Source organism: Colletotrichum chrysophilum (genome assembly GCF_026319265.1).
Source record: "Colletotrichum chrysophilum strain AFK26 chromosome Unknown scaffold_39, whole genome shotgun sequence".
NCBI classification, from domain to species: Eukaryota; Fungi; Ascomycota; class Sordariomycetes; order Glomerellales; family Glomerellaceae; genus Colletotrichum; species Colletotrichum chrysophilum.
The window spans coordinates 334190-356597 of NW_026517326.1; the positions used below are offsets into that span (position 1 = coordinate 334190).

At 56.2% G+C, this 22408-nt stretch overlaps 7 protein-coding genes across 7 annotated transcripts; 2 read left to right on the forward strand and 5 right to left on the reverse strand.

The window, feature by feature from the left end:
- Positions 1 to 1239: 1239 nt before the first annotated feature.
- On the reverse strand, positions 1240 to 3028 carry COL26b_005726 (uncharacterized protein; the record flags this gene model as incomplete). The annotated part of the gene is made up of 2 exons (XM_053178565.1): positions 1240 to 1702; positions 1755 to 3028. 2 exons carry the CDS (start codon positions 3026 to 3028, stop codon positions 1240 to 1242), a joined length of 1737 nt encoding a protein of 578 aa, XP_053037576.1.
- Positions 3029 to 3353: 325 nt separating this feature from the next.
- On the reverse strand, positions 3354 to 5598 carry COL26b_005727 (uncharacterized protein; the record flags this gene model as incomplete). Its single annotated transcript, XM_053178566.1, has 2 exons — positions 3354 to 5471; positions 5545 to 5598. The coding sequence occupies 2 exons, from the start codon at positions 5596 to 5598 to the stop codon at positions 3354 to 3356; spliced, it is 2172 nt and encodes a 723-aa protein (XP_053037577.1).
- A 745-nt stretch (positions 5599 to 6343) lies between these two features.
- On the reverse strand, positions 6344 to 8688 carry COL26b_005728 (uncharacterized protein; the record flags this gene model as incomplete). The annotated part of the gene is made up of 6 exons (XM_053178567.1): positions 6344 to 6943; positions 6992 to 7129; positions 7186 to 7604; positions 7649 to 8051; positions 8104 to 8221; positions 8588 to 8688. The coding sequence occupies 6 exons, from the start codon at positions 8686 to 8688 to the stop codon at positions 6344 to 6346; spliced, it is 1779 nt and encodes a 592-aa protein (XP_053037578.1).
- Positions 8689 to 9828: 1140 nt separating this feature from the next.
- On the forward strand, positions 9829 to 10396 carry COL26b_005729 (uncharacterized protein; the record flags this gene model as incomplete). Its single annotated transcript, XM_053178568.1, has 2 exons — positions 9829 to 10228; positions 10293 to 10396. The coding sequence occupies 2 exons, from the start codon at positions 9829 to 9831 to the stop codon at positions 10394 to 10396; spliced, it is 504 nt and encodes a 167-aa protein (XP_053037579.1).
- A 445-nt stretch (positions 10397 to 10841) lies between these two features.
- Positions 10842 to 12619, reverse strand: COL26b_005730 (uncharacterized protein; the record flags this gene model as incomplete). Its single annotated transcript, XM_053178569.1, has 3 exons — positions 10842 to 11899; positions 11965 to 12374; positions 12462 to 12619. The coding sequence occupies 3 exons, from the start codon at positions 12617 to 12619 to the stop codon at positions 10842 to 10844; spliced, it is 1626 nt and encodes a 541-aa protein (XP_053037580.1).
- Positions 12620 to 13522: 903 nt separating this feature from the next.
- On the forward strand, positions 13523 to 14364 carry COL26b_005731 (uncharacterized protein; the record flags this gene model as incomplete). The annotated part of the gene is made up of 3 exons (XM_053178570.1): positions 13523 to 13598; positions 13781 to 14107; positions 14177 to 14364. The coding sequence occupies 3 exons, from the start codon at positions 13523 to 13525 to the stop codon at positions 14362 to 14364; spliced, it is 591 nt and encodes a 196-aa protein (XP_053037581.1).
- An 882-nt stretch (positions 14365 to 15246) lies between these two features.
- COL26b_005732 (uncharacterized protein) lies at positions 15247 to 17439 on the reverse strand (the record flags this gene model as incomplete). Its single annotated transcript, XM_053178571.1, has 1 exon — positions 15247 to 17439. The coding sequence occupies one exon, from the start codon at positions 17437 to 17439 to the stop codon at positions 15247 to 15249; it is 2193 nt and encodes a 730-aa protein (XP_053037582.1).
- Between the last annotated feature and the right edge of the window lie 4969 nt (positions 17440 to 22408).

Consider the following 22408-nt stretch of genomic DNA (forward strand, 5'->3'; position numbering starts at 1 on the left):
AGGAGAAGCTCTACCATCTCGGTATCGTTGCGTTCACATCTGATCGCCTGTAGGAGAGGCCGAGAATCAGTCCTCGTCCGGGGATGACTTTGCGCTTTCAGGTTGGGATCGGCGCCGTGCTCGAGGAGAAGTCGTGCAGCCTCTACATTTCCGCGTTCGAGTGCAGATAATAGTGGAGTGCTTATGAACATGGATTGACGGGTTGAATGTCGGTGATACCTTATGGCATTGGGGTCAGCACCGTGTTCGAGCAAAAGCTTCATGGCTTCCAAATCTCCTTTGCCACTCGCAATGACCATCGGGTTCAGATGATATGTGTCCTCCCGACCGCGATGTCGACACTGCACGTTGGCTCCTTGTTCGAGGAGAAGCTTTGCAATCAATATGCGACTATGCTGCGCAGCCGCCATTAGTGCACAGCCAGCCGAGTTCAGTGCCGTCACATCAGCGACGGAGTCTAGCCAAAGCTGAACGACATCCGCGTGACCCTTTGTCACTGCGCTGACTAGTGGTGAAGCCAAGCTTTTACCAGTGGCGTTTACATCAGCATCATGATCGAGGAGATGCTGGACAATGTCTGTATTTCCACCCCAGGCCGCCGCAGACAGAGCCGAGGCAAACCTCTCTCCTCCTGCATTGACATCGGCGTTGTAGTCCACAAGGAGCTGGACGGTGCCCATATGACGATTCTTGGCCGCTGCTGACAACGCGTTGCCGTGCTTCCCAGATAAGTTGATGCCAGCGCATGCTCCAGCAGAAGCCGTACTATTTCGTCATGCCCATCTGAGGATGCCTGCTGCAATGGGGTCATGCCTGCAACAAGTCTGTCCACGTCGGTTCTGTCGTTAGCAAGCAACCGAACTAGCACTGAGTGAAACCCAAGCATAGTCATCAAGTAGACACAGGTCTTGTCCTCGACTAGAGTGCCTCCTGCAAGCTTCAGGCGTCCGAAATCATTCACATCGAATTCTAGCGGTTCAAAATTGTCTTCTTCCAAATCCAATTGATTGAAACCGCGATCGAAGCGAAGGTGTTCGAATACTATGGTGCGAAGTGACGACGAGACTTGGAAAAGTCGCAGGACTCGATCTATCAACGCCGGCGTCTCCTTGCCTTCTGTAAAGTGCATGTACCAGTTTGAATGTGCGTATTCATCCAGCGGTCCGCTGGCGTCATGTATGAGGCTAATGAAATCCGAGAGCCTTTTATGTTCAGCATTCAGAACGGCCAGGCAGATGTTCAACATCTCGACTTGGCCGCCGTGGCCTCTTGCGCCACGGTTTTCTGGTGCAATATTCGATCGGACTCGAGATACTCCTGAACAGAAAAGTGAGCGATTCTCACATAGGTTCGCGAGTCCGACATCTTGAACGGTGCCGTGTAGACCTCCACCAAACCAGGGCAGGCTTCCTCAATGGCCTTTGCATTTTCAAGCCGACGGTCTGGATTCAATGCCGGCTCAGGCTCAAGTTCAATCGCAGCGCACTCAATGACTTCCGACACTGTTAAGGGCCGTTTGGCACAGCAGAGAGCCGTCAATATCCGCTGAGAGCACTCTTGAGCATGCTCCGGAATACCAAGGAGCATTCGCTCGTAGGTTTCATCCAATGTCTTGGGCAGAGACTCGAGCAGCTTGCTCAAGTTGTGAGGGCTCACGGGACAGCTGCCAAGCGCTTTGAACTGACACTCAACCCATCTGAATCTGTAACAGAGTTAGCTGCACTGTCTGCCGGTGATGGTGAGAGGTAACCAACACCCCGTTTGCGCGCTTCGTCAGCGCGTTCTCGATGCGGGCAAATTCTTTGGACCACTTCAACAAGCGGGCAGTCTTGTGAAGATGTTCTGATATGTAGCGAGCGATATCCTCGTCCACCGAAAGGTTTTTCATCGTGACATGTTGTTTCGAGGATGGGTCTAGCGTTTCTCGAATATCGGTCTCATCTCGACTTGTCACGAGGAGGTGGAGCCCTGGCTTGTGGCGTAAGAGAAGCAGCGTTTCGAGCACAGCCTCGCGGTGTTCGTCGCGCGGACTTTCGTCGATAGCATCTATCATGATGTATGTATCCTGGAACGATCTGGAAAGCTTGAGGAGACAATTAATCAAGACTTGGTCTGGTGGCGTAGAGTTGCGGTAGGTGTCTCGTAATCGCATTACATAGTTGCAGCCGCTATTGAGTTGGCCAAAAAGCTGTAGCACCAAGGAGCGCAGCATGGCCGACACACTCTGCTTGCCGACATCGGTGAAAGAAAAGAAAAAGAATGCGATGGCGACTTGTGAGTTAGACCTCCGGTGTCGAAAGGCGTACTGGATGGCCGTGGAGCAGAGGACAGATTTGCCGCAGCCAGCAAAGCCGCTCAGCCAGAGAAACGAGCCCGGTGTTTCGAGCCATGACTTGTATGCGGGGCCCTGGACAAACCACAGGCCTGTTCCGGGGTGCTTTTTCTTACAGGCTTCATTGAAGTCGATCGTAGCGTCAGGGGCTTTCAACCATTCGAAGACTTTATTATCAACCTGGCTGGCCCTCACTAGGTCCATCAAAGTCTTGATTTCCTCAACTTCATTCCGAATATTGCTGGTGTCATTCAGCTGCAGCTGTTGTGATGCAGAAGACATGCGACTGAAGACCTCAGCGACATCCTCTTCAAGCCTTCTCAATGTCTTCTCCCGAAATGGGTAAGCAAGCCGTCGACCGAGGGCTTTTGCAATAGCCAGAGTGTCTTTTGGCTGTAGATCCCCAAACTTTTCTGTATGATTACGGAGATCTTCAATGCAGTCCTCGCATTCCTGGACATGCTTTTCAACCAACGCCAAGACATGAAGGTCGTTCGAGCGGTATTTGCGGTCCTTGAGCTGGCGATTTAAGCTATCGAGTAGCTCTAGAAGACTTTCCAACTTTGTGAGAATGTGTGCGACATCCGACTCCGCGTTTGCAAAAGCATTGTAGTAGTCGTAAAGCGTCTGTGTCACTTGAATACCAAGCGAGACGATTCCCACAGCACTCCCGGCAACCGACAATGGATCAGACATCGCGAAGAACGTTTACAATAAATCAGGCATAGTAGCCGGAAGAAATAGAGCTAATGTGTTGGTGCAGAGAGGAAATTCATCACGTTTGTTAGAGCGAAGGTGAGGCTGGCCGCAGCCTGCTGCTGCGCCTTAGCGCCAACATGAACGACGGGCGCAGCCTCCATTTCATTCGTTGGTTGCCGAAGACGACGTTCACGGGCAGCCAATAGGAGCAGCGCTTAAGTATTTCAAGACGGTGGCCCCTGAAGCTTTTGTTGGTATGAGTCTGAGGGCGATGAAGGCATCTGAAACCTGCCGTATCGAGCAGGGTGTGATTAAATTAGGGCTATTTGATTTTGAACGTTCTCGCCACAGGCGAGGAGTATGTTAGATAGTACTTGTTCACGACGAGTGTGCCGATCCGATATGCCGAGTTCCGGTACCATTTGATCAGCATCATGTATGCGTCGTCATTGATGGTGCCGAGCCTGATGGCCTCGTACCGTCCAGTCTGTATCCTTTTGAAAACTTTTGGTGCATCCAAATCCTCCTTACTGGGATACAGCCGAACTTCTCCGCCGTTTGCAAGTCGCATGCTATGGTTGGAACTGTCGGAAATGAACGCCGTCCTTGGAACGGCGGAAGTGTGAATTAGTAGAGCTCTTGGTTGAGAAAAGTTCTGGTCCGGACTCCGCGGATCAAGTTCAGATAATGGTAATGTGGTGCCGTCCTCCAGGTACAGCTGAATGCTGGCCATGTCGACACCCTCTGGACTATGGATGTTGTTTGAATCCACCGGGTTTGGCCAAGTGACCGATCCTTCCCATCCCGTCCAGGACCAGGAAGGGAACTGCTTGCGCCGCCTTGTGGGCTTGTATAGCTCATGCCTCCAGGCCAGCGCGGTCAAAAGGTAACCCGAGTAGTCCACATTCCCTACAGACGCAAGTATGTCGTCCTTTGGATGGAAGAATGGTATACCCCATATCTGCCGAACGGGAAAGTCTGTCGTCGACTCTAGCCTCTTTATGATGCCCCCAAATGCATTCATACCGTCTTCGTCAAAGCTCAGTATTCGTCTTGAGTACTGCTCGGCGCATTGTGTGTATGCAAGAAATTTGTTCAGCCTAGATGTCTCGTCGTATTTTGCGGTCTGGGGCGTCAAATGCTCAGATCCGAAGAGCGAACGGCCAATGTAGTCGTCAAGGTGTGACCTTCTTTGTCGATACAAGGCGTCGAATGAGACTCGCAAACTCTCATGGCAGTTCATCGAACCGCATTCGAAGTAAAGTTGGTCTCGCGTGAAGATGAGGCGTCGGCTCGATAGGACAGCCTCCTGATACGTCCACCCTCTTGTCGCCCACCGAGAGTCCAGAATGCTCTGCTTCGGGGATGGAAGGGCCGAGCGCAAGTTGAATCGCTCGTGGGGGAAGAAGCTTTGTTGTGATGGCCGCTCGGTGGACACGCCAGGCAAACCACAAGTCTCATCGTCTCCAGCAGCGGCGACGATTGTGAGAGCCGCATTCTGATACACAAAATCCATGTGCATAATCTGCTCGTGCTTCTTACCGCTGTCGTGCTGGTCAATACAGTACTTATCGACCCAGAGGAAACGGTAGCCAAGTGCAGCGGTAACCTTCATCGCATCCTCGATGACCCTGGGCGGATTCTTGGGTAATGACGTGCCCGTGTCCGTAAAGTCCAAGAGGCTACTCGTACTCTTTCCCCACACGTAGCTGAGCGCCACGTATTCCGGATGACCTTCGGTAGGGAGAGACTCGACAGTGATGACGCTTCTGGTCTCGCAGTCGATAAGTCGCATGTTGGGCAGGGCGCCCTGTCCGCGATGGCAAGCCGGGTGGTACTTTTTGCAGCAGTTCAGCCACTCCATGACGACCCGAGCGTTGAACTGGGGCGTGACGATGCGTGGAGAGAACAACCTTGTGTTCTTTTGTATCTCCCGATGCCACATGACGAGTCCCTGCTTGGAGATGAGCTTCTCTAACCGCGAGTTGTCCCTACCGCCTGTGTGGGTGAAGTCAGACGGCACGACAGCAAGGAAGAAGTCGGTCAAGTCCTCCGCCTCGAATAAGTACCCGGTGTCGCCTTTCCAGAAGCCTTGCCTGAGCGACCGTAGAGCAATGTGCGGCACAAGAGGGAAAGCTCGGAGTTCTGCTGTGTGAACGGAGCCGGAGGCTGCCGGGTCGATTTTAACGTACAGACGAGAGAAGAGCTGACATAGATCGCAATCGCGAGGGTCCTCGAAAGTCTTGAGTCTGGCGAGAACAACACCATCTACGAGGGCGGACAGAGTGTGCCCCGGAAGGCGTTCCGTGGCTCGCCAAATGTCTAGGTTGCGGCATGCCTGGCATCGACTAGGCATGGTGTTGCTGACAGAGGAGGGTGCTGGCGTGCTCAAGCGTTTGCTTGATAGGGAGAACGACGGAACGAACGATCGCCTCAGGAGCTGGCAAGGCCGAGTGTTCAGTAAGGTTGTGGTCGTGAACAATGGAGCTTGTCCGTTTGTTTCATGGGCTTACCGAAAACCCCGTCGGTTGGTTGCCCATCGGGAAGCTGTCGCCGTCGGGGGCCATGGCGAATAAGTCTTGATCTCGTGTTCTCCTGTCGAAATGCGTATCTTTCCTGTTAGAGAACAGTCGTCGCTTGAAGGATATTGTGGCTTCCATCGACGACGTTATTAACTCTCGGTATAGCCTATCGACTGGGACTGGGGAAGTTGAAGCCGGCGTCGCCGTTCCGTAAAGTGCATTGGTAAATTGGGGGCCAGAACGATGGAAAAAGGAAGGAATGCTGACTGGAGACTGGAGGTGGTTTGGCCCCTTGCCTCGGATGGGATTTCTGGCTGTGCCTCATTCCCACGCGATTGGCTATCTCCACCGGGGATGGACGACTAGCGTGGAAACCACTTTCGGCAAGAGAGATGAAGGACGGAACGAGTGATGATGTCTTCGGCCGAGCATGGCTGCCACGACTGTTTCCCCAGTTTAACAGGGCGTTCCACAGCTTCCAGAATGGCACTGGACCTTTTATCCCCTTGGCCAAAAGTGGAACACCCATGCAAGACGAATCCCAATTTCACACGAAATTGTCAACCACGGTGAACCGCAATCATGTTTTCCTGTGCTCTGCCGCCGCCAAACTTTCATCAGCAAGCAATGTCCCGTTCCATTCGTTTGGCCGCCGGCCGCGAACAGGTATCATATTTTGGAACACAAGTGCTCAGGTAAATCGCCCCAACAACCACGGCAAAACAAGAAAAGAAAAACCCCCAATGCCAAGCCATGGTCTTTGCGGACTCACGGATGCGATCGTCCTTTCTCATTGTTCTTCGCCCTCTGCGTCTTTGCCCTTGCCCGTCATACTGGACACCAAGTCCGCGAACCGGCCCTTCGCTGCCGCCTGGTGGGTATCAAATCTCGGCGTTCCTGCTGGTGTAACGGCCGCGGACGTCCCTTCGACCACGTTGGCGACCTCCTTGAACTGCTCGCGGTCCTTGACGAACCGCGTCAGGTACATTGTCGTTTGCCTCTTGGGCTTGGACATGATGCGCTCCACCTCGGCCTCGTATGCCTTGTCGTAAATGTTAAAGTCGACGTTGGTCGGAGATTCAGCCACAGCACCCGCCGACGGCTCGTTCTTGTCGAACTCGTCTCGAGCACCGATCCCGATACCAAGGATCAGCGGCTCGTTCTCCGCCTTTTCGGTCGCGTCGCTCTTGTCCGTCGCACCGCTGCTGCCTCCCTGCTTCTTCATGAACTCCTGGCGCTTCGCGATGAGAGCCTCAATCTCTTCTGCGCGAGCCCTGTCCCTGTCCTGGTCGATCAACTCATTACCGCCATCACCGCGTGGCGAGAGCGTAGAGTTGCGACTCTGCCTGCGCCTCATGAGGATGGTCTTGAACTTGTGGATCGCTTTCATCTACACTAAGGTTAGAGACGTTCTGAGACAATGCCAATTACTACTCACCACGCAGAGAAGATGGTTCATCTTCCGCGTAAAAGCACGGTTCAACTCGAGCTCGTTCGGGAGCTCAATGAGGGCCGCACAGTTGTCTTCTTTGGAAAGCAACAAATCTGTCCCTCCCTTTGTGACCCAGGCATGCTCCTGAATCTTGTCAGCAATCTCGGCGGCGGCGAACGTAGTAGACGGACAGCACGTACTCTCAGCTCCGCCATCGGGATGCGCTTCTTCGGGTCCTTTTCCAGAATTCTATTCATGAGATCCACAAAGTCGGGATCCTCGTCCTCGGGCAGACGAGTAGACTCCGTCTTGATGGCTTCGTACATTTCCAGTACGCCATCGTGCTCGAAGGGGATCTTGCCGTATCGCAGGCAGTACAGTGAAACGCCCATGGACCAGATATCAGCAGCTTTGCCGTCCACATCGCCGTGCCTGACTACGCAAAGCTCAGGAGCCAAGAAGGCCGGGGAGCCCGCGGACTTGGCAGTCATCATGCCGTCGCCAGGCTTCTCGAACATCTCTGAGACGCCGAAATCGACAATCTTGAGGACGTCGTCCTCAGTCAGCAGAAGGTTGTCAGGCTTGATGTCGCGATGAATGACGCCTTGTTCGTGCACTACTGCGCATTAGCCCTGCCGGCGGTGCAAAAACTAGATCACTTACAATACTCGATGCCTAATATCAAGTCCCTGAACCAATAACGACACGAGTCTTCGGGGTACGGTGTGGCCGTCTCACCGAGTCCGACTTTCATGACTACACCCTTCTTGCACATCTCAAGGACCATGTACAGGGAATCCTCCTCTGGGTCGTCCAACACTTCTATGAGTTGGACCAAGTTCGGATGATTGAGCTTCTTCATGATGGCAATCTCTTGCCTGATGAAGAATAAGGCATCGCTGGCACTGGGGCTTGGGTTGTCTCCGCCAAAGTCGCCAAAGTGTGGCGACAGCGGCGCATTGAGACTTACACGGTGGGCGAATCGCTGGGGTCGACGAGCTCCTTGGCGGAGAATGCTGGACTGGGCTCGTTTGCGAAGACGGACCTTGGAGAACTCTTTGACGGCCTACGAGGTGTGAGCTTGGCTCTGGGCAGATGACGGAGCGAGCCCATCTTACATATCCGGTCCCAAACTGGTCTGTCGCGAGGTGCACTGCTCCATACGAACCTCGACCAATCTCCTCTTTGATTATGTACTGGTTAATACGGTGGTTGCTCCGTCCGTCCTGGCCCTCGCTGCCATATTCAGTCACAGCATCGAGGGTTTCCTGCTGCTTGTGAGTCCCTGGTCGCTGATGACAGACAGGGCAGCTACCCCGCCCCCACCAACTTGGGAGCGCGGCGGGGCCAAAGTTTAACAACGCTGAGCTGACGCACCTTGACTTCGCGATGAGCCGACGGCGTTCGACGGTGATGTCGCAAGGGACTCTGGAACTTTGTTGGCTGGGCGGCCGAATCGGATCTGCTCGGCAACACGGGACGAGGTTAGAGCTGCGTGCTTGTGGAGCGCGGGGGAGGCAGTGCAAGTTGCAGCGCGCGCAACGCAGCGAGAGAGGGAAGGGAGGAGGGAGGGAGGCTCAACAAGGACCGGCGCAGACGCACATGTGGTTAGCGAGTGGCGGACGAGGTTCCGCGCCGCCCTCTTCCACGGTAATGGTGGGCGAAGTGATGCCGCCGGTGGTCGCGAGGGTTGCGGAAGCCATGGCCGTTGCTGGCGGGCTCTGGAGTTCGCCGGGTTTAGACATTGTCGCCTCCAGCGCCAGGCTGTGTGTGTCGTGCAAAGCTGGAACGATGGAAAAGAGAGGAAAAGGCGAGCTGACGGTTTTGGGGGAATGACGGAATTCGAGTTGGAGAGCACCAGGTGGGGGAGAGAGAGCTCAGCTGAGCTACGCCGGCTACCTAATGTGTGTGCTCAAGCCTTGTTGCGACCGAACCTGACCCGACGTAGACCAAGGTGGGTGGGAAAACCGAAAGCGACCAAGATAAACCAGCAGAAGCAAGGGCTGGAAGTTTGGGAGAGCGACGACTCAAGCTTAAAAAAAAAGAGGAACACCGCAGGTGGGAAACGACGCTGAGAGGGGGGGAGAAAAACACTTCCCAGCCCGGCGTCATGTTCAGCTGTGTCGGTCCAGCCCCCACGTCAGGCCCGGTCCAAATCCCCGGTTCCCAAGGCTTCGAGCATCCATTTCGCTGCCGTTTATCCATCGGCGATCCCATGGACCGCGTAAGGCTTTCGAGCATCTTCAGACCCAGAGCTTGATGCCATTGGGCGCGTTACAACAGCCCCCAAAGAGGTGGGCTTGCCCAGGCTTAGTGGCTTCCTCGTAGGGCCAGCGCAAGACTGCGAACCCCTCCTTTTTGCAGCAAGCAGAAACCACAAAAGAGGCGCCGTCAGGACACAATGGATCTCGTCCGGGGCTGGGAGGAAGAGAGCATTTCACTCCCCACTGAGAGTGCCCCGCCACGGGCTGCCCCTGCACACACCTAATCGGACAGGCTCCAGGGTCTCATTGCGCATTCCTAGGTAGGCCACCGAGGCTCGGCCAGAGACGTACCTTAGCCTGGGGGGTGCCACTGAGCGTTTGCTCATTCGCCAGGCTCCCGACGACCGTTTCCCAGCGACATCATCTTGGGCCTGCGATACCCTGCGCGCACACGACAAGAGCTCCCACAGCTCGCCAGCGACATCGAAGCGACAATCCTTCAGCCCAATTCCAGACCACGAAGCTTCGACTTGCGTTGCGCGACCTCCCCAAACGGAATGGGACCTTGATCCCGCACGCCGCACGCCGCACCTCACCGACGACACCACCACCACCACACTCCACGTCGAATCGCCCATCATGGTCGTCTACTCCTTCTACATCTTCGACCGGCACACGGAATGCATCTACAGCAAGACATGGCTCCCCGCCAACCGTCCGGCCTCACTACCACCGCCCTCGAGCTCCGCCGGCCCCGGCGCCGCCGCTGCCGCCCCCTCGCAGCAGCTCCGCCGCGCCCACACAAACTCCGCCAAGGACGACGCGAAGCTCATCTTCGGCACCGTCTTCTCGCTGCGCAACATGGTCCGCAAGCTCGGCGGCGACGACGACGCCTTCATCAGCTACCGCACCTCCGGCTACAAGCTGCACTACTACGAGACGCCCTCCAACCTGCGCTTCGTCATGCTCACCGACACGGCGACGCTGAGCATGCGCAACGTCCTGCACCAGATTTACATCAACTTATGGGTTGAATATGGTAAGACTGCATCCGTGGCAAACCGGGAAACGAAACACACGATGCTGACTAGCCGTCTCTGCAGTCGTCAAGAATCCTCTAGCGCCGGCCGAGCACAAGGGCGGAGAGGGCGTCAAGAATGAGCTGTTCGAGCTGGGCTTGGATCAGTTCATCAGGGGTCTGATGTGAGCGCATCGACTGAAAGCATAGTGAAATTACAAAACCAAAGACACGTATGGAAGCTTTGTCCAGCGGGACAACCATCAGAGTCCTCCCCCTAAGGAGGTCTTCTGTTACGATCAGGGCTCGGCCACGGCGCGACCAGGAGAGCAGCGAACATATCACCAAACCCCACGATAGAGGCGAACCATAGAGACCGGATGTGCGACGGGGTCAGGAGGATACCAAAAGAGAAGAGAAAAGGAACGGAGCCGCCGTCTCTTTTCAGGCCGGCCCGCGCTGTTGGTACAGATCGAGATGTCCATCTATCTCTCGCCCATAGATTATACAATGATACCTATAATTCCCGTTCAAATCACCCTCGCCTCGCCATCCTTCCAATCCCATGATTCTCATTAAAAAAAAGGTCATATCCTTAGCAGCATGGCAACCCCAATGGCTCCTTGCCGTCATCTCACTTCTGGTCCACCGCCCTACCCCACGCGCTCTCGAAACTTGTCGCTGGGTCGACGACCACAACGCTTTCCTCGCCGGTCCCCTGTGTCGTCGCCTGCGTCTGCTGGCTCGGGATGTTGGTCGTCGCTTGGCTGGGCCTCGACGGCACCTCGCTCGCTCTGACATCCACGGCGCTGGCCATGATGCCCCCCTCCTCCTGCTGGATCTCGTTCTCCCAGTTGCTGGAGTACACCACCGCCGCGAAGCCCTCCAGGTCGCGCACCTGCTCCATCTCCTGGAGATACTCGTTCGGCATGCCGTTGCCAATCACGTGCGCCTGCCTGGTGAGCACCGAGAGGATCTTGGGCAGCAGCACGACCTGCGAAGTGCGGGGCTCCGACTGCGCGAGGTCCGGCTTGTCAAAGGCCGCCGAGGCGAGCTTCTTGTCCACCAATGTGGAGAAGCCCGCGTCGAGCAGAAGGGTGAGTACGTGTGTGAAAGAGGGTGACTCAATCAGGTCCGAGGTCTCATCGAGAAGCCTCCTGACCGCGGGCGACGACGCGGGGGACTGGGACGTCGTGCTTTCGGAAAGCATGACGGTGCTCTCTTCCAGGATGCCAGACTCACGGAGGACATGGTCTTCCTTGTTGCGCGGCGGCAGCAGGCATGGAAGCCACTTGGCCTTGCGACGCTCCTCGGGCGTCGCACCCTCAACATTCTTGCGCACCGCGAGGGTGAGCTCGGAGAACTGCTCAAAGCTGAGCAGGTCGCGCGGGCTGAGGTGGCCAAAGACTTGGCGGACGGCAGCCTCGACACGCTGGCCAATCTCCTTCCATCCCTCATTCAGAAGCCACCAGCTAAATGTCAGATATCGGCGGTTGGTTTCAAAGTCGTTGCCGTAAGGCTCAAGGCCGTCGTCGTCGTTGTTCTCGAGGCTGATCGTCGCCTGCGCGGCACCTGTCGCGAGGGAAATGACGCTCGACAAGTAGCTGCGTCGACCGAGAAGATTCAGTTGGACCCTCGTCAGCATTGTCAAAAGCGCAAGCGTGTACAGCAATGTGAACGCTCTCGTGATTGCTGCCCGGCCCCCACGTCAGCAAAAGAGGCGCCCTTATCACTCTGATCGGTGTCGATCCACTTACAGCTAATCGTCAAGTCATCCCACAACTGCCTCTTGGTCTTCCTGGCCTTCTGCGCCGCCGCCGCACCCGCGGCCCCTCCGTCTTGCGCAGCTGTGCCCTCCCCGGATGTTGCGGCCGCGCTGGGCACCGTCATCTGGCTCGCGTGCAGCCCGCTCTCGCTCTGCACGCCGCTGCTGACCACGCTGCGGCCATCGTCGTCGGCGGTCATTGTGGTGTCCGCAATGCTCGGTGGGCTCACGCTCTCGCCGCTGCCACTCTTGACGCTCTTGGTCTGGCCCTTCATCTTCTGGATCTCGTACGTGATCTTCTCCGTGTTCATAGCCTCGAGGATGCTGGTCGTCGCGGAGGGGAGGAGCGCTAGGACCGTGAAGGTGCAGTCTTCCTGGTTCTGCTCGAATCGGCGGCGGAGGCTGTTTGAGGAAGCCGTTGTCAGTTCTTGATGTCTTCTTTTTGGGGGTTGCCGGTCGCGGGTGGGATGGGGATGAGAGCTCACTCACTTCTCCTTCGCGATGCGGTCGCTGCTCATGCGCTCCCGCGCATCATTGATCTTGCCCAGGACATAATTCGTCACGACGTATCCTGCACCGACGACTCCTACGCCGATGGCGAGAGGCGTTCTATTCCGGCGGAACCATCGCCGGGTTGCGTCAAACATGGTGTTGGCGCTTCCACTCTTGTTCTCGAAGCTTTCCGTTGAATACTAGTAGACCAAATGAGGCACAGAGCTCTGTGGAGGGCCTGACCGCAATTGAGAATGCAGTAACACCCCCAAAGACCAGTGGTGTGAATTAAAATCCAAAGCAAAACTCTCCGAACCCAGGGGGCAGAATCATATGAAGAAAGAAGAGAAAACCGGGGTTCGCTAATCCCCACGAAATTGGCATCTGAGAGGGAGCAATGTCTGGATCTCCAGGAAGGCTGGTCGGCAAACGTAATGACTTTTGGGGGGGCAATTAAGCAGAGAGACAGAGGGCAAGGTAGCTCTCCCAAAGTGTCGTGGTGGACCGTGATTACCTCGGCCCAGCCACACCCACGCGATAGAGACCACGGCACACGTTGACGGTTGAACACGCATCACGCTCCATGACTGGCCCGTGGCAGGCGCTGCCCTGTGGCTGGAGCGGACACCCTGAAGCGATACCTCCGTTACTGACCTGACGGTACCTTACGGCGTTACAATAGGTAGGTAACCTGCCCGCTCTATCAGTGTACGTACTGAGTACATGTGCTGCAGCCGCCTTTCTCCCCGGGACCCATGACCGGGAGCCTTTGGGCACTCAAGAGTTCGGGGTAAACGCATCCCTGCCATCTAGCGCCAACTGCCCCCCTCATCAGGTCCCCCCCCCCCTTATCGGGGCAGGCTGCGGCGGCGGGCTGCGGCACATCAGTCTGCCCCTCAGCACCCAACACAGAGGTCCATCTTCTGACATCCGAAGGGGGACTTTCAGTAAGTCCATCCTCAGAACGTTATCATCGCCCCTTGAAGCAGTATCGTCACCGAACCCTCAGCCTACGACGGACGCAACAAATATCGAGCATAACTACCTCCCCGCACACGATGCAGCAGACGAATCCCCCAGAGTTTATCCTCGACGCCTTTGCGGACCCAGCATCCGTCCGGGACGTCGTCAAAGGTACCGTCTTCCCTCATTCCCATGGCCCCGGTTTCCCGCCCCGCCAGACGTCATATACCTCAACGACACGACGAGAACACATCGCCTTTGCGCCACGGGCGCGACACCCTCTCACCCACCAAAAACCCATGAGCGGCATGCAGTAAGGATGGGGGACAAGAACTAACCTTCTCAAACGGCAGGAATCCTCCACACAATCTTCTTCCACCGCTTCTTCCCCGCCGTCGTCCCCTACACCCGCGAGGTCCTCGACCTGACCCTCCCCTACGTCGACGACGTCGAGCTCGAGACCATGATCGAGCAGCGCGCCACCGCCCTCGTCCGCCAGCTCGACGCCGAGCGCTCCTCCACCAACACGGCCAGCGGCGGCAGCGGCGGACGCGGCCAGCTCAACGTGCAGTTCTTCGAGAAGAAGCGCCGCAAGGCTTGGCTCATGCGCGGCGACGAGGAGGTGTGCTGGGAGCTTTGGACCTTAAAGGTCACCGTCGCAGAGCCTCGAACAGAGACCGGTACGTGTTGTCTTGGGAGAGATGAGCGTGGAAAATTGGGGATGTAGGAAGCTGACAATGTTGCTACAGAGAGGGCTAAGGTCCGCAAGGCCATGGAACAGACGCTCATGACGACGGTTATGAAGGTCATCACCTTTGTAAACGCCCACAAGGATCACATCCCCCCCATAACGACGCAGGGCTCGAACCCGTTCCCGTATCAGATCAACATCAACCAGAAGGAAGGGGGCTGGGCCACGAGAATGGGTATATATTGACACGTATCATGATATCAAGGGACGATTGGGAGTGTGATTAACGGGCTTAAGCGACAGCAGTTGCTTTACGGAATCAACGGAAGCGAGTATACGAGGAAGCATGTAATCAAGGCGGCGTTAGGAATTATATGGGCTGTGGGCATAGACTTGTCGGATTTTGAACTAGAGCAAATCAATATGATACCCGTTTCTGAGTTACCTTTCGTTCAAAAATCGCGCATGAATTCACTGTTTAACATATTCCGAAAGGGTATAGGCCAAGAGCATGCGAGAGAGCGGCCAGGAGGTACCTTTTCATCCAAACCAGCAGTCACAGTCCGGACGAGGGCGGACACGAGAGAGCAAATCGAACAATTTACTGCAGTCATCTGACCGACTCAAAGAATGTGATGATGGCTCATACTAGCATTTGACACTAACTGTCCTCCGTGTGGAGGGAGCTAATCTGCAACGCATCCAAACGAACATTTTTCGTACAACAAAAAACACACAAAAAGCCATTCGGCCAAAAAGCAGTTCCCGCCAATCCATAGTGTAGCCTTTGCTTGATCCTGTCCACCGCGCAAATCAAGACCGGGGGCCTTGAGAGAAAAAAACACACCCAAATGTTCCTACCAGAATCATGTCCCCAATAAGGCAGTATGTGCCGCTGCTTCGTCATTATCATAAAGCAACAATCATGGACAAGAAAAATAAGCCGCGGAGCCCGTATCAGACATTAGTCTTTAAAGTCAATCCAGCCCTGGTTTTCCCGCTCCATTATCGTGTGGTCGAAACAGTCGAACGCCTGAGCATCGGACGTTATGCCAATAAGTATGTTCATACATCGTAACGGTCGTCATGTCTCAGTATCAATGAGACAAAGAAGCCTCATGGGAGAGATTAGAATTGCGTGGTGTAGCTTCGTCCAAAAGCAGGCTTGCTGGGCTTGGAGCCTGACTGCTTGGGCTGGGAGCCCGAGCCAATCTTCTCAAAGCCCTGCAGAATGTCGAGCCCCGAGTACTCGTTGGGGTCGTCCATGAAGTCGGCGGTGTCGAATGTGAAAGAGGGCCAGTCGCCCTCGGCCGCAACCTCGTAGAAGGACGAGGAAATCTTTGTCGGTGAGGGGAATCTCCACTGGGAGGCGCTGTCGCCGCCCTTGATGGGAGATGAGAGCCCATCAAACACCTTGCTGGGGGTTTCCCACATTGCAGAGTTCTGCGCGGGGGCCTTCAGGAAGGGGGTGGAGATGACCGACTTGTTGGAGTCTGTGGCCTCGGCCAGAGCGCTGGCAGAGTTGGTGCGCTCAATACGCGGGCGCTTCACCGACTTCTTTGATGGCGACTCCTGAGGGAGGCCGTCGAAGAAGTCGTTGTCCATGTCCTGGAAGATGTCGAAATCACCGGCAGCCATCAGGTTGTAGTTGTAGATGTTCTCATCCAGGTTGAAGGCGGGGCTCCAAGGCGCATTGCCGTCCATCTTGCGGAGTGGAGACTGGAGCATCTGGCGGACATGGTCGCGGTGAAGACGGAGGTTCGTGTTGGGCGATGCAGACGGCGGTGCCTTGGTGGGCGGCTTCAACTTCATGGCCGGAGTCAGAGGTGGCAGCATCTGTCCCTGCTGGCGGAGAGGCGACGAGGACGGTGGGGCGAACGCGTTGTACGACCGACCCTTGCTAGGGCTGTCGTAAGAAGAAGCGCGCAAGCGAGCGATCTCGTCCTCGGCCCTGCCGGCACGGCTGCGCTTGCGAGGGCGGTCAGCCTCCGAAGTGAGGATGCCGGTCTTGGGCTGCCGCAGCGCCGAAGACTCGAGCGATGAGATGTAGCCGCTGTCGTCCATGGAGGCAAACTTCCTCTTGTGGGACTTGGTAATGGAGGAGAATGGGCCGCGGCCGGGCGGCGGAGGCGTGCGGCTGCGGGGCTCCATGTGCCGCGGAATCGGCGGTGAAGAGTGCATCGTGGGCGGCAGGGGAGAGCAGTCCTGATCCAGGCCCTTGTCATGTCCATCCTCGGGTGCGGCCGAGTCGGAAACGGGAATGGTCGCGTCGGATGAGAATTCGACGGCCACGGTAGCCTGAGACGTGGGCAGAGGCGGCAGCGTCGCGTGGTTAATGGGTGCCGGAGGCGGCAGAGTCGGCTCCTGGATAGGGACGTTGACCGGTCTTGAGGGCTCCATTCGGGTCGACATGACGGGGACGTTCTCGGCGGTGGTCGCGGTCTTCCTCGCCGGCTTATCCTTCATGAACTGCTGCTCCATGCCCTCCTGGATGGTCCAGTAGTTGCCTTTTCCTGGGTCGTCCTTCGGCCGCTCCACCTTAATGAAGGCTTTGTGAAGACTGAGGTTGTGTCGAATGCTGTTCTGCCATCCCGATTCCTCCGCCTTGTAGAACGAGTACGTGTCGGAAATCCACTTGTAAATCTGGGCGAGGGTCAGACGCCTTTGAGGAGACCGGAGAATGGCCATGCCGATCAGAGTCGCGTAGCTGTGGCCCGGTTTCGTCCCGTCGTCAAGGATCGGAGGAAAGGAGTCGTGTGGTGGCAGACCGGACTCGTCGGCCTTGACCTTCTTGAGCGGTCTTGATTCCTTGATAGGCGCGGCCTCCATGAGCGTGCGCTTGCCGGGTGCCTTGTGCATGTAGAACTGGTCAAAGTTGATTGTTGGCGGCGCGGGATATAGCTGAGGGTGGACGTTTTCCTTGCCGAACCCAGCGGCGAGATCTACTACGGGTGGCTTTTGCGCGACGGTCTTAAACTTGGAGAGGTAGGGCTTCTTGTGAAGCGAATCGGTGTTTGGTGTCCTTGCGGAGGGTGGCGCCATGGGAACCATGTTGAGTCTGTTGCCTTGAGACTTCAACGGGGCGAGAGGAGATTTTTGGTTGCCTGACGATGCCTTCAGAGGTGAGTGTCTGTCGGAAGCGAGTGCTGGCGGGTTGAGGATTACGTTGTTGTTGCTTGCGGCGCCGAGCGGTCTTCTCGGGGGCTTCGATGCGGCGGGCATGGGTGCGTGGTTGATCATTGCTGTCGAGTTCTCGAAGAAGTCGTCTTGGAAGATTTGCAAGGGCTCGTGAGAGCCGGCGTAGCGTGTGGGTTTGGCCATGTCGGCCGATTACTAGACGTGGTCGATGTCTCCAACCTGGGTGAAGTGCTGGGTTTGGGTACGGGTAGTGGGCTGAAAGTGGGAGGGCATGTCAGCGCGCCGCAAGGCATCAGGTTAGATAAGTAGTCGCGGTGTGCGGTCGTGAATCTCCCGGGCTGACAGGGCAGGCTTCCAAGGTTCTTGACCCGAACGGGGTTTCGCATGATTGAAGGGAGGAGAAAGAGAGAGGAGACTCATGGCTCACCTTGGTCGGGTCTAGACTCTGGAAATGACTTGTGGGTCGTGAATGCAAGGGGGGCTTTTGGCGGTCAAATTGTACAGCGAAGCAACGACTCGCGATCTTGACCGACGGATCGATAGACTGAAGATGCGATATCTGATGAGCGGTGGTGATGTGTGTTGATTTCCGGAAGGCGGACGATGAGGTGCGGTGAGTGTGTGAGTGTGAGTGGTGGTGATGGTATTGGTGTTGTCGTTTGCGAATGCGTGTGAGTGCGACAGAGACTCTTGTGGCTGCAAAAGGTTGAAAAGAAAAGAGGGGATATCAGGCACGATAGCATGCGAGGGAGAGGAGGGTAGGCAAGATGTAATAGGCGGCGGCGGCAGAGGCAGCGGCACAGCGGGCAGTGAGGAGAAGTACTTCCAAGGCAAGAGAGGCAAGTGTTAAGCGTGGTTAGTGTATGAGCGAAGGTGGTGGTGTTGGTGGTGGTGGTGTGGGAGGGTCGCGGCGGCAGTGGGAGGATAAGGTACTTAGAAGGCTAGGTACTCAGGAAGGAAAGGTAGGAGTGGAGAGGCCCGGGTTGTACTTGACTTGTCGAAGAAAGAGGAGGACGGCCAGCTCAGCACGCCCAGAGATGTCCGGGTGGAGCACTCTGGAGCACGGGAGGAATGGGCGATTGGACGAGAGGAGCGTGGGCTGTGACACGACCGACCAAGCTAGGGTACGCCGAAGGTGGCAGCAAGGGTGTGTGGTGTAAAGTGCAGACTGAACCGGGATGCGGATGCAGGGAGGGTGAGGGTGGATGGTGTGTGGTGAGCGAGCGTGAAAGTGCAGCTTGATATCGACCGGGGTGCGTTCTCTATCCCAGTGTTCCTCGCTCGCTCGCACATTCACTCCAGTCTCGTCAGTCGAGAGTCAGAAGAAGCGATGCAATGCGATGCGCCGCGATGGATGGCGACCGTTTGCTGGAACACGCCGACTCTCCGGGAAGAGTCTGAGATGCTGCGAACGGCCAGCAGCGAGCGAACGGTGTCGGGGTCGGTGCTCTTCTCGCCTCTGGCTCTGGCTATGGCTCTGGCTCTGACCGTAAACTGTCAGATGGCGTCGAGGCAGAGCGTTTGTCCCTGCGTTTGCTTGACCGTCGCGAATGGCTTCGCGGTCGCGATCGTGGTTGTCGCAGGCGGCGGTGCGGTCTCTTGCAGCACGCTTCCAACGCCGTCCGGCTCCAGTTCAGGTCGAGCGCGGTGGTCACTGGAGTCTGGTGGTGCTGACAGAGAAGAAGAGATTCCCAGCTGTCCCCAACAGGGCTCCTCCCAGGTTCAGGCTTGTCAGACTTCAGGCTCCCCGTTGGGAGGGGTGTGCGCGCGGGTTACGTCCGGCAGAGACTTGGAGAGAGAGGAGCCCCAGGTGACGACGATTGTACGAAATGTGAATGGACGAGTTGACGACGTGGACAAGACGGGAAGGCTATGCATTGCACATATGCAAGCAGGTTTTGCAGTTCATGCGAGACTCCGTCCACAGACCCGCCTTTCAATCTTTCAATCAGTAGGTTTTTTGCCCACCTCAGACTTTCGTTTCGTGCCGTCCACGGAGTGTTTCCAAACGCTGCTGGTTCTGGCGGATGCCCCTCTGCGCCGTTCCGGGATGGACGCTGGAGAAAAAAAAAGCTGGAGTCGTGATGCAGCTTGACAGGCCGTGAATGGCGCTGCTGCATGCAAGGACCGGGCGGGGAAATACTCGAGCCAGCAGAGTGGATGGTGTGGGCAATGGTGTAAAACTGTGATATTGCTTCCACCCTGCCAATTGACCTCGCTCCGGGTCTGAGATAGGTGCCGAATGCTGCTGGAGTCTGCTGGGGCTAGCAGCACCTGTATTCGTGTGGTGAGTGGCGGCCGTTCGTCGCGGACCGTCTCGAAACCACCAGACGTCAAAGAACGACGAGTGACTTGAGCCCAGCTGGTAATAGCGCAAGCCTCCCCAAGCAAGAGACACCATATGCTCGCCTTTGCTTCCTCTGGCAATGGTTCAAAGAGCTAATTCGGCTATCCAGTCATGGCATGAAAGTGGTCGTACGGGCTAAGCGCCCGTCTGGCCATCAATTTGACTGATCTGCAGCCGCGAAAACGAGCTTCCTATCGGAAAGGTGGAGAGCATGCAATTCAAAGTGTGGGAGTGTGCCGTTTTCTGTCTCGCTCTGCGACGACGTTAATTTTTGCCGTCTCTCGCTCTCCAACGCACATGTCGTTCGCTCTCTTTCATGTGTGGCGTCCTCGTTTGGGGCCTCTGTCCTGGCCTCTCATGCGCTGCTGCCGGGATTGATTGGGTCAAAGACTGAAGCAAGAGGTCATGGAATGTCGTTGGCGCGTCCAAGACGCGTCCAGAAAAAACAACAAACGCGTGCATCTCTGCCAATCAGAGGCGTTACGTCACCTCACTCCGTTTTCTATTGGCTGTGGGCTCAGGCGCCTGAAACTGGGTGCTCCCGACCTATCACCGACTGCAAGCCACGGATACCGCTGAACGTGCGGACGGGATGGACGGCGAAACCTTTTTTTTTTCTCGTCTCATTGAAAAATTCTGTAAGGGCAGATGAAATTTCAGTTTTTTTTATTTCGTCTGCTTAAACGGTATCCGTAATTCAGCTGGCGTTCTCAATAATGTCTCACGACGAGTATCCCCGTTGTGAGACTTGAGCTGAGACCCCAAGACCAGGTCTTACGCTGGCCAGATCGTCAGGTACGGAATGCACCCGCCGTCTCACTATTCCATGATGATATAAGGCTGTCGGGGTGATGATGCTCGTTCGATTCGTTTGTCCCCATCATCTCATTCTCATGCTCGTTCCGCGGGCTCTGGGCCTTTGGTTCTGGCCGGAAATTCGAATTGCGCCTGGAATATCGAGCAGTAGTCCAGCTTGTCCAGCTGCGCTGCTCGGGCCTTTAGGGGATCCTATCAAACCTCACCATCATCGTCCCGTCATCCCAGCTGGCCCCGAAATCCCAGGCCGACGGACTTCTGGAACCGAGGCCATGTCCGTGACATTCATGGGTCCTCTTTCCAAGGCGTCCCGGGTCGAATTATGACCAGAGTGACTCGAGCCTCAATGCAGGGAGCAGACGCCGGTGCCTAGTGGTGATTCGCGAATGCACTAATAGAAAATTGCACGGATGTACGTTGAGAACTTGAGCGACGAAGGCCCAGACGTGGAGACTGGGGCTGGGGCACCCAAGAGGCTAAAGCGAGACTATCCGTAAGGTAATCGTAATCCACGACGGATAAGCGGTAGCCATTTAAGCAATCCTTGCCCTGAGCGGAAAGGCAACCTCGGGCGCAATGCAAATGTCGGAGTGAGTGTGACGAATTAGCATGCCGTGTCGAGATGGCCTGCCGTGAACCGCGTGGCGGCCTCTTTCCAGACGTGCTGAATGTCTATCAATCACAAGTAAACGACTCAGCCATCGCGGATCGAGACCTGGGGAGAGCACAGTGGTTGACTGGGACGTAATTAGAGACCAGAGTCACCAAACAGATCGGTTTAATGGCAGACGGGTTAAAGTTGTTTTAGGTCTCTCGCAGCCTGCACGCCGCAGCGCCAATTGCGACGCCTCTGCTACGACATGTGTCTCTCCACCGGCGGCGAAACCTTGGGGGGGTGTTCACGGGTTCAAGGCCGGCCGAGAGAGGTACGGGAAAGAGGTCTCAGAAGTTCAGAACCCAAGACAGTATCCCATCATCAGGGCCCAGTCTGCTCACCAGGCACAGCGGCACTCGCAGAGAGGCATCTGACACTAGTAATGATACCTGCCGCCTCAGGGCCGTCATCCGTCGGGTTATCATTACATAGATGCACATTACAGTTGCCATACGCCGTTCAAGACGAAGGCGATGCGGTGCGACGCAACTTGCCCGACTTGATTTGACATTTCAGACCCCAGACACAGGCAGACAGCCCTGAGGCAGGCCAGACTGGGTGCTGAGGCACGGTCCACCGTCTGATAACATGTGTGCAGCAAGTACGTACCTCCTGGACGTGACATCATCCTCTGCACCGGGAAGGCCAATCCCTTCACACACATGTTCTCGCTCTTGTCTTCCAGAAACCTCGTGTCTCTCTGCCCGTGCCCGGGCGCGCCCCCGGCTGCCCGTCGCCAATCAAACCGTTTCCACCTCCCAGAGGCCCATTGGCTGGGCTGGATGACAGTGTTTCAACCAGAATTGGGACCAACTCCCACTCTCAGCCCAGAGCAGAGTCCCAGTGAAGGAGTGTTCCTCCCACCAGATCCACCACCACCACCACCACCACCTCATTCACGAAGCCACTTCCCAGTTCAAGCAAGTCGTACACGGCACCTAGTGTGCTAGGTTCTGCCCACACACCTCTTAAAGTCTACTGGCATGCTGCCCAGCGCTCACTGGCTGGACGTCGTGCAGGCGGCCTGGTACCTGACAGAGCCCCCTCCTATGTGAATTCCACCACTAGAATTGTGCGCATGTGGCTCACAAACGGCGAGGGGTAGCCCCCGTACCTGCCGTACCTGGCCAGTGGCGTGCCTGGCGCAAACCGGGAAGTGCACCTCAGCAAGCCTGCAAGCTTTCGAGCTCTCCAAACGACCCCCATCGTCAAGGTTCAGCCCAGTCGTCGTTCCCTGTCAGTCGATCTTCGCATAAGATGCAAATCTTCCCAACGGGAGATATCCCATCTCGCACATCAATGACAACGCATCTAGCTCGCCCCGAATTCTGACT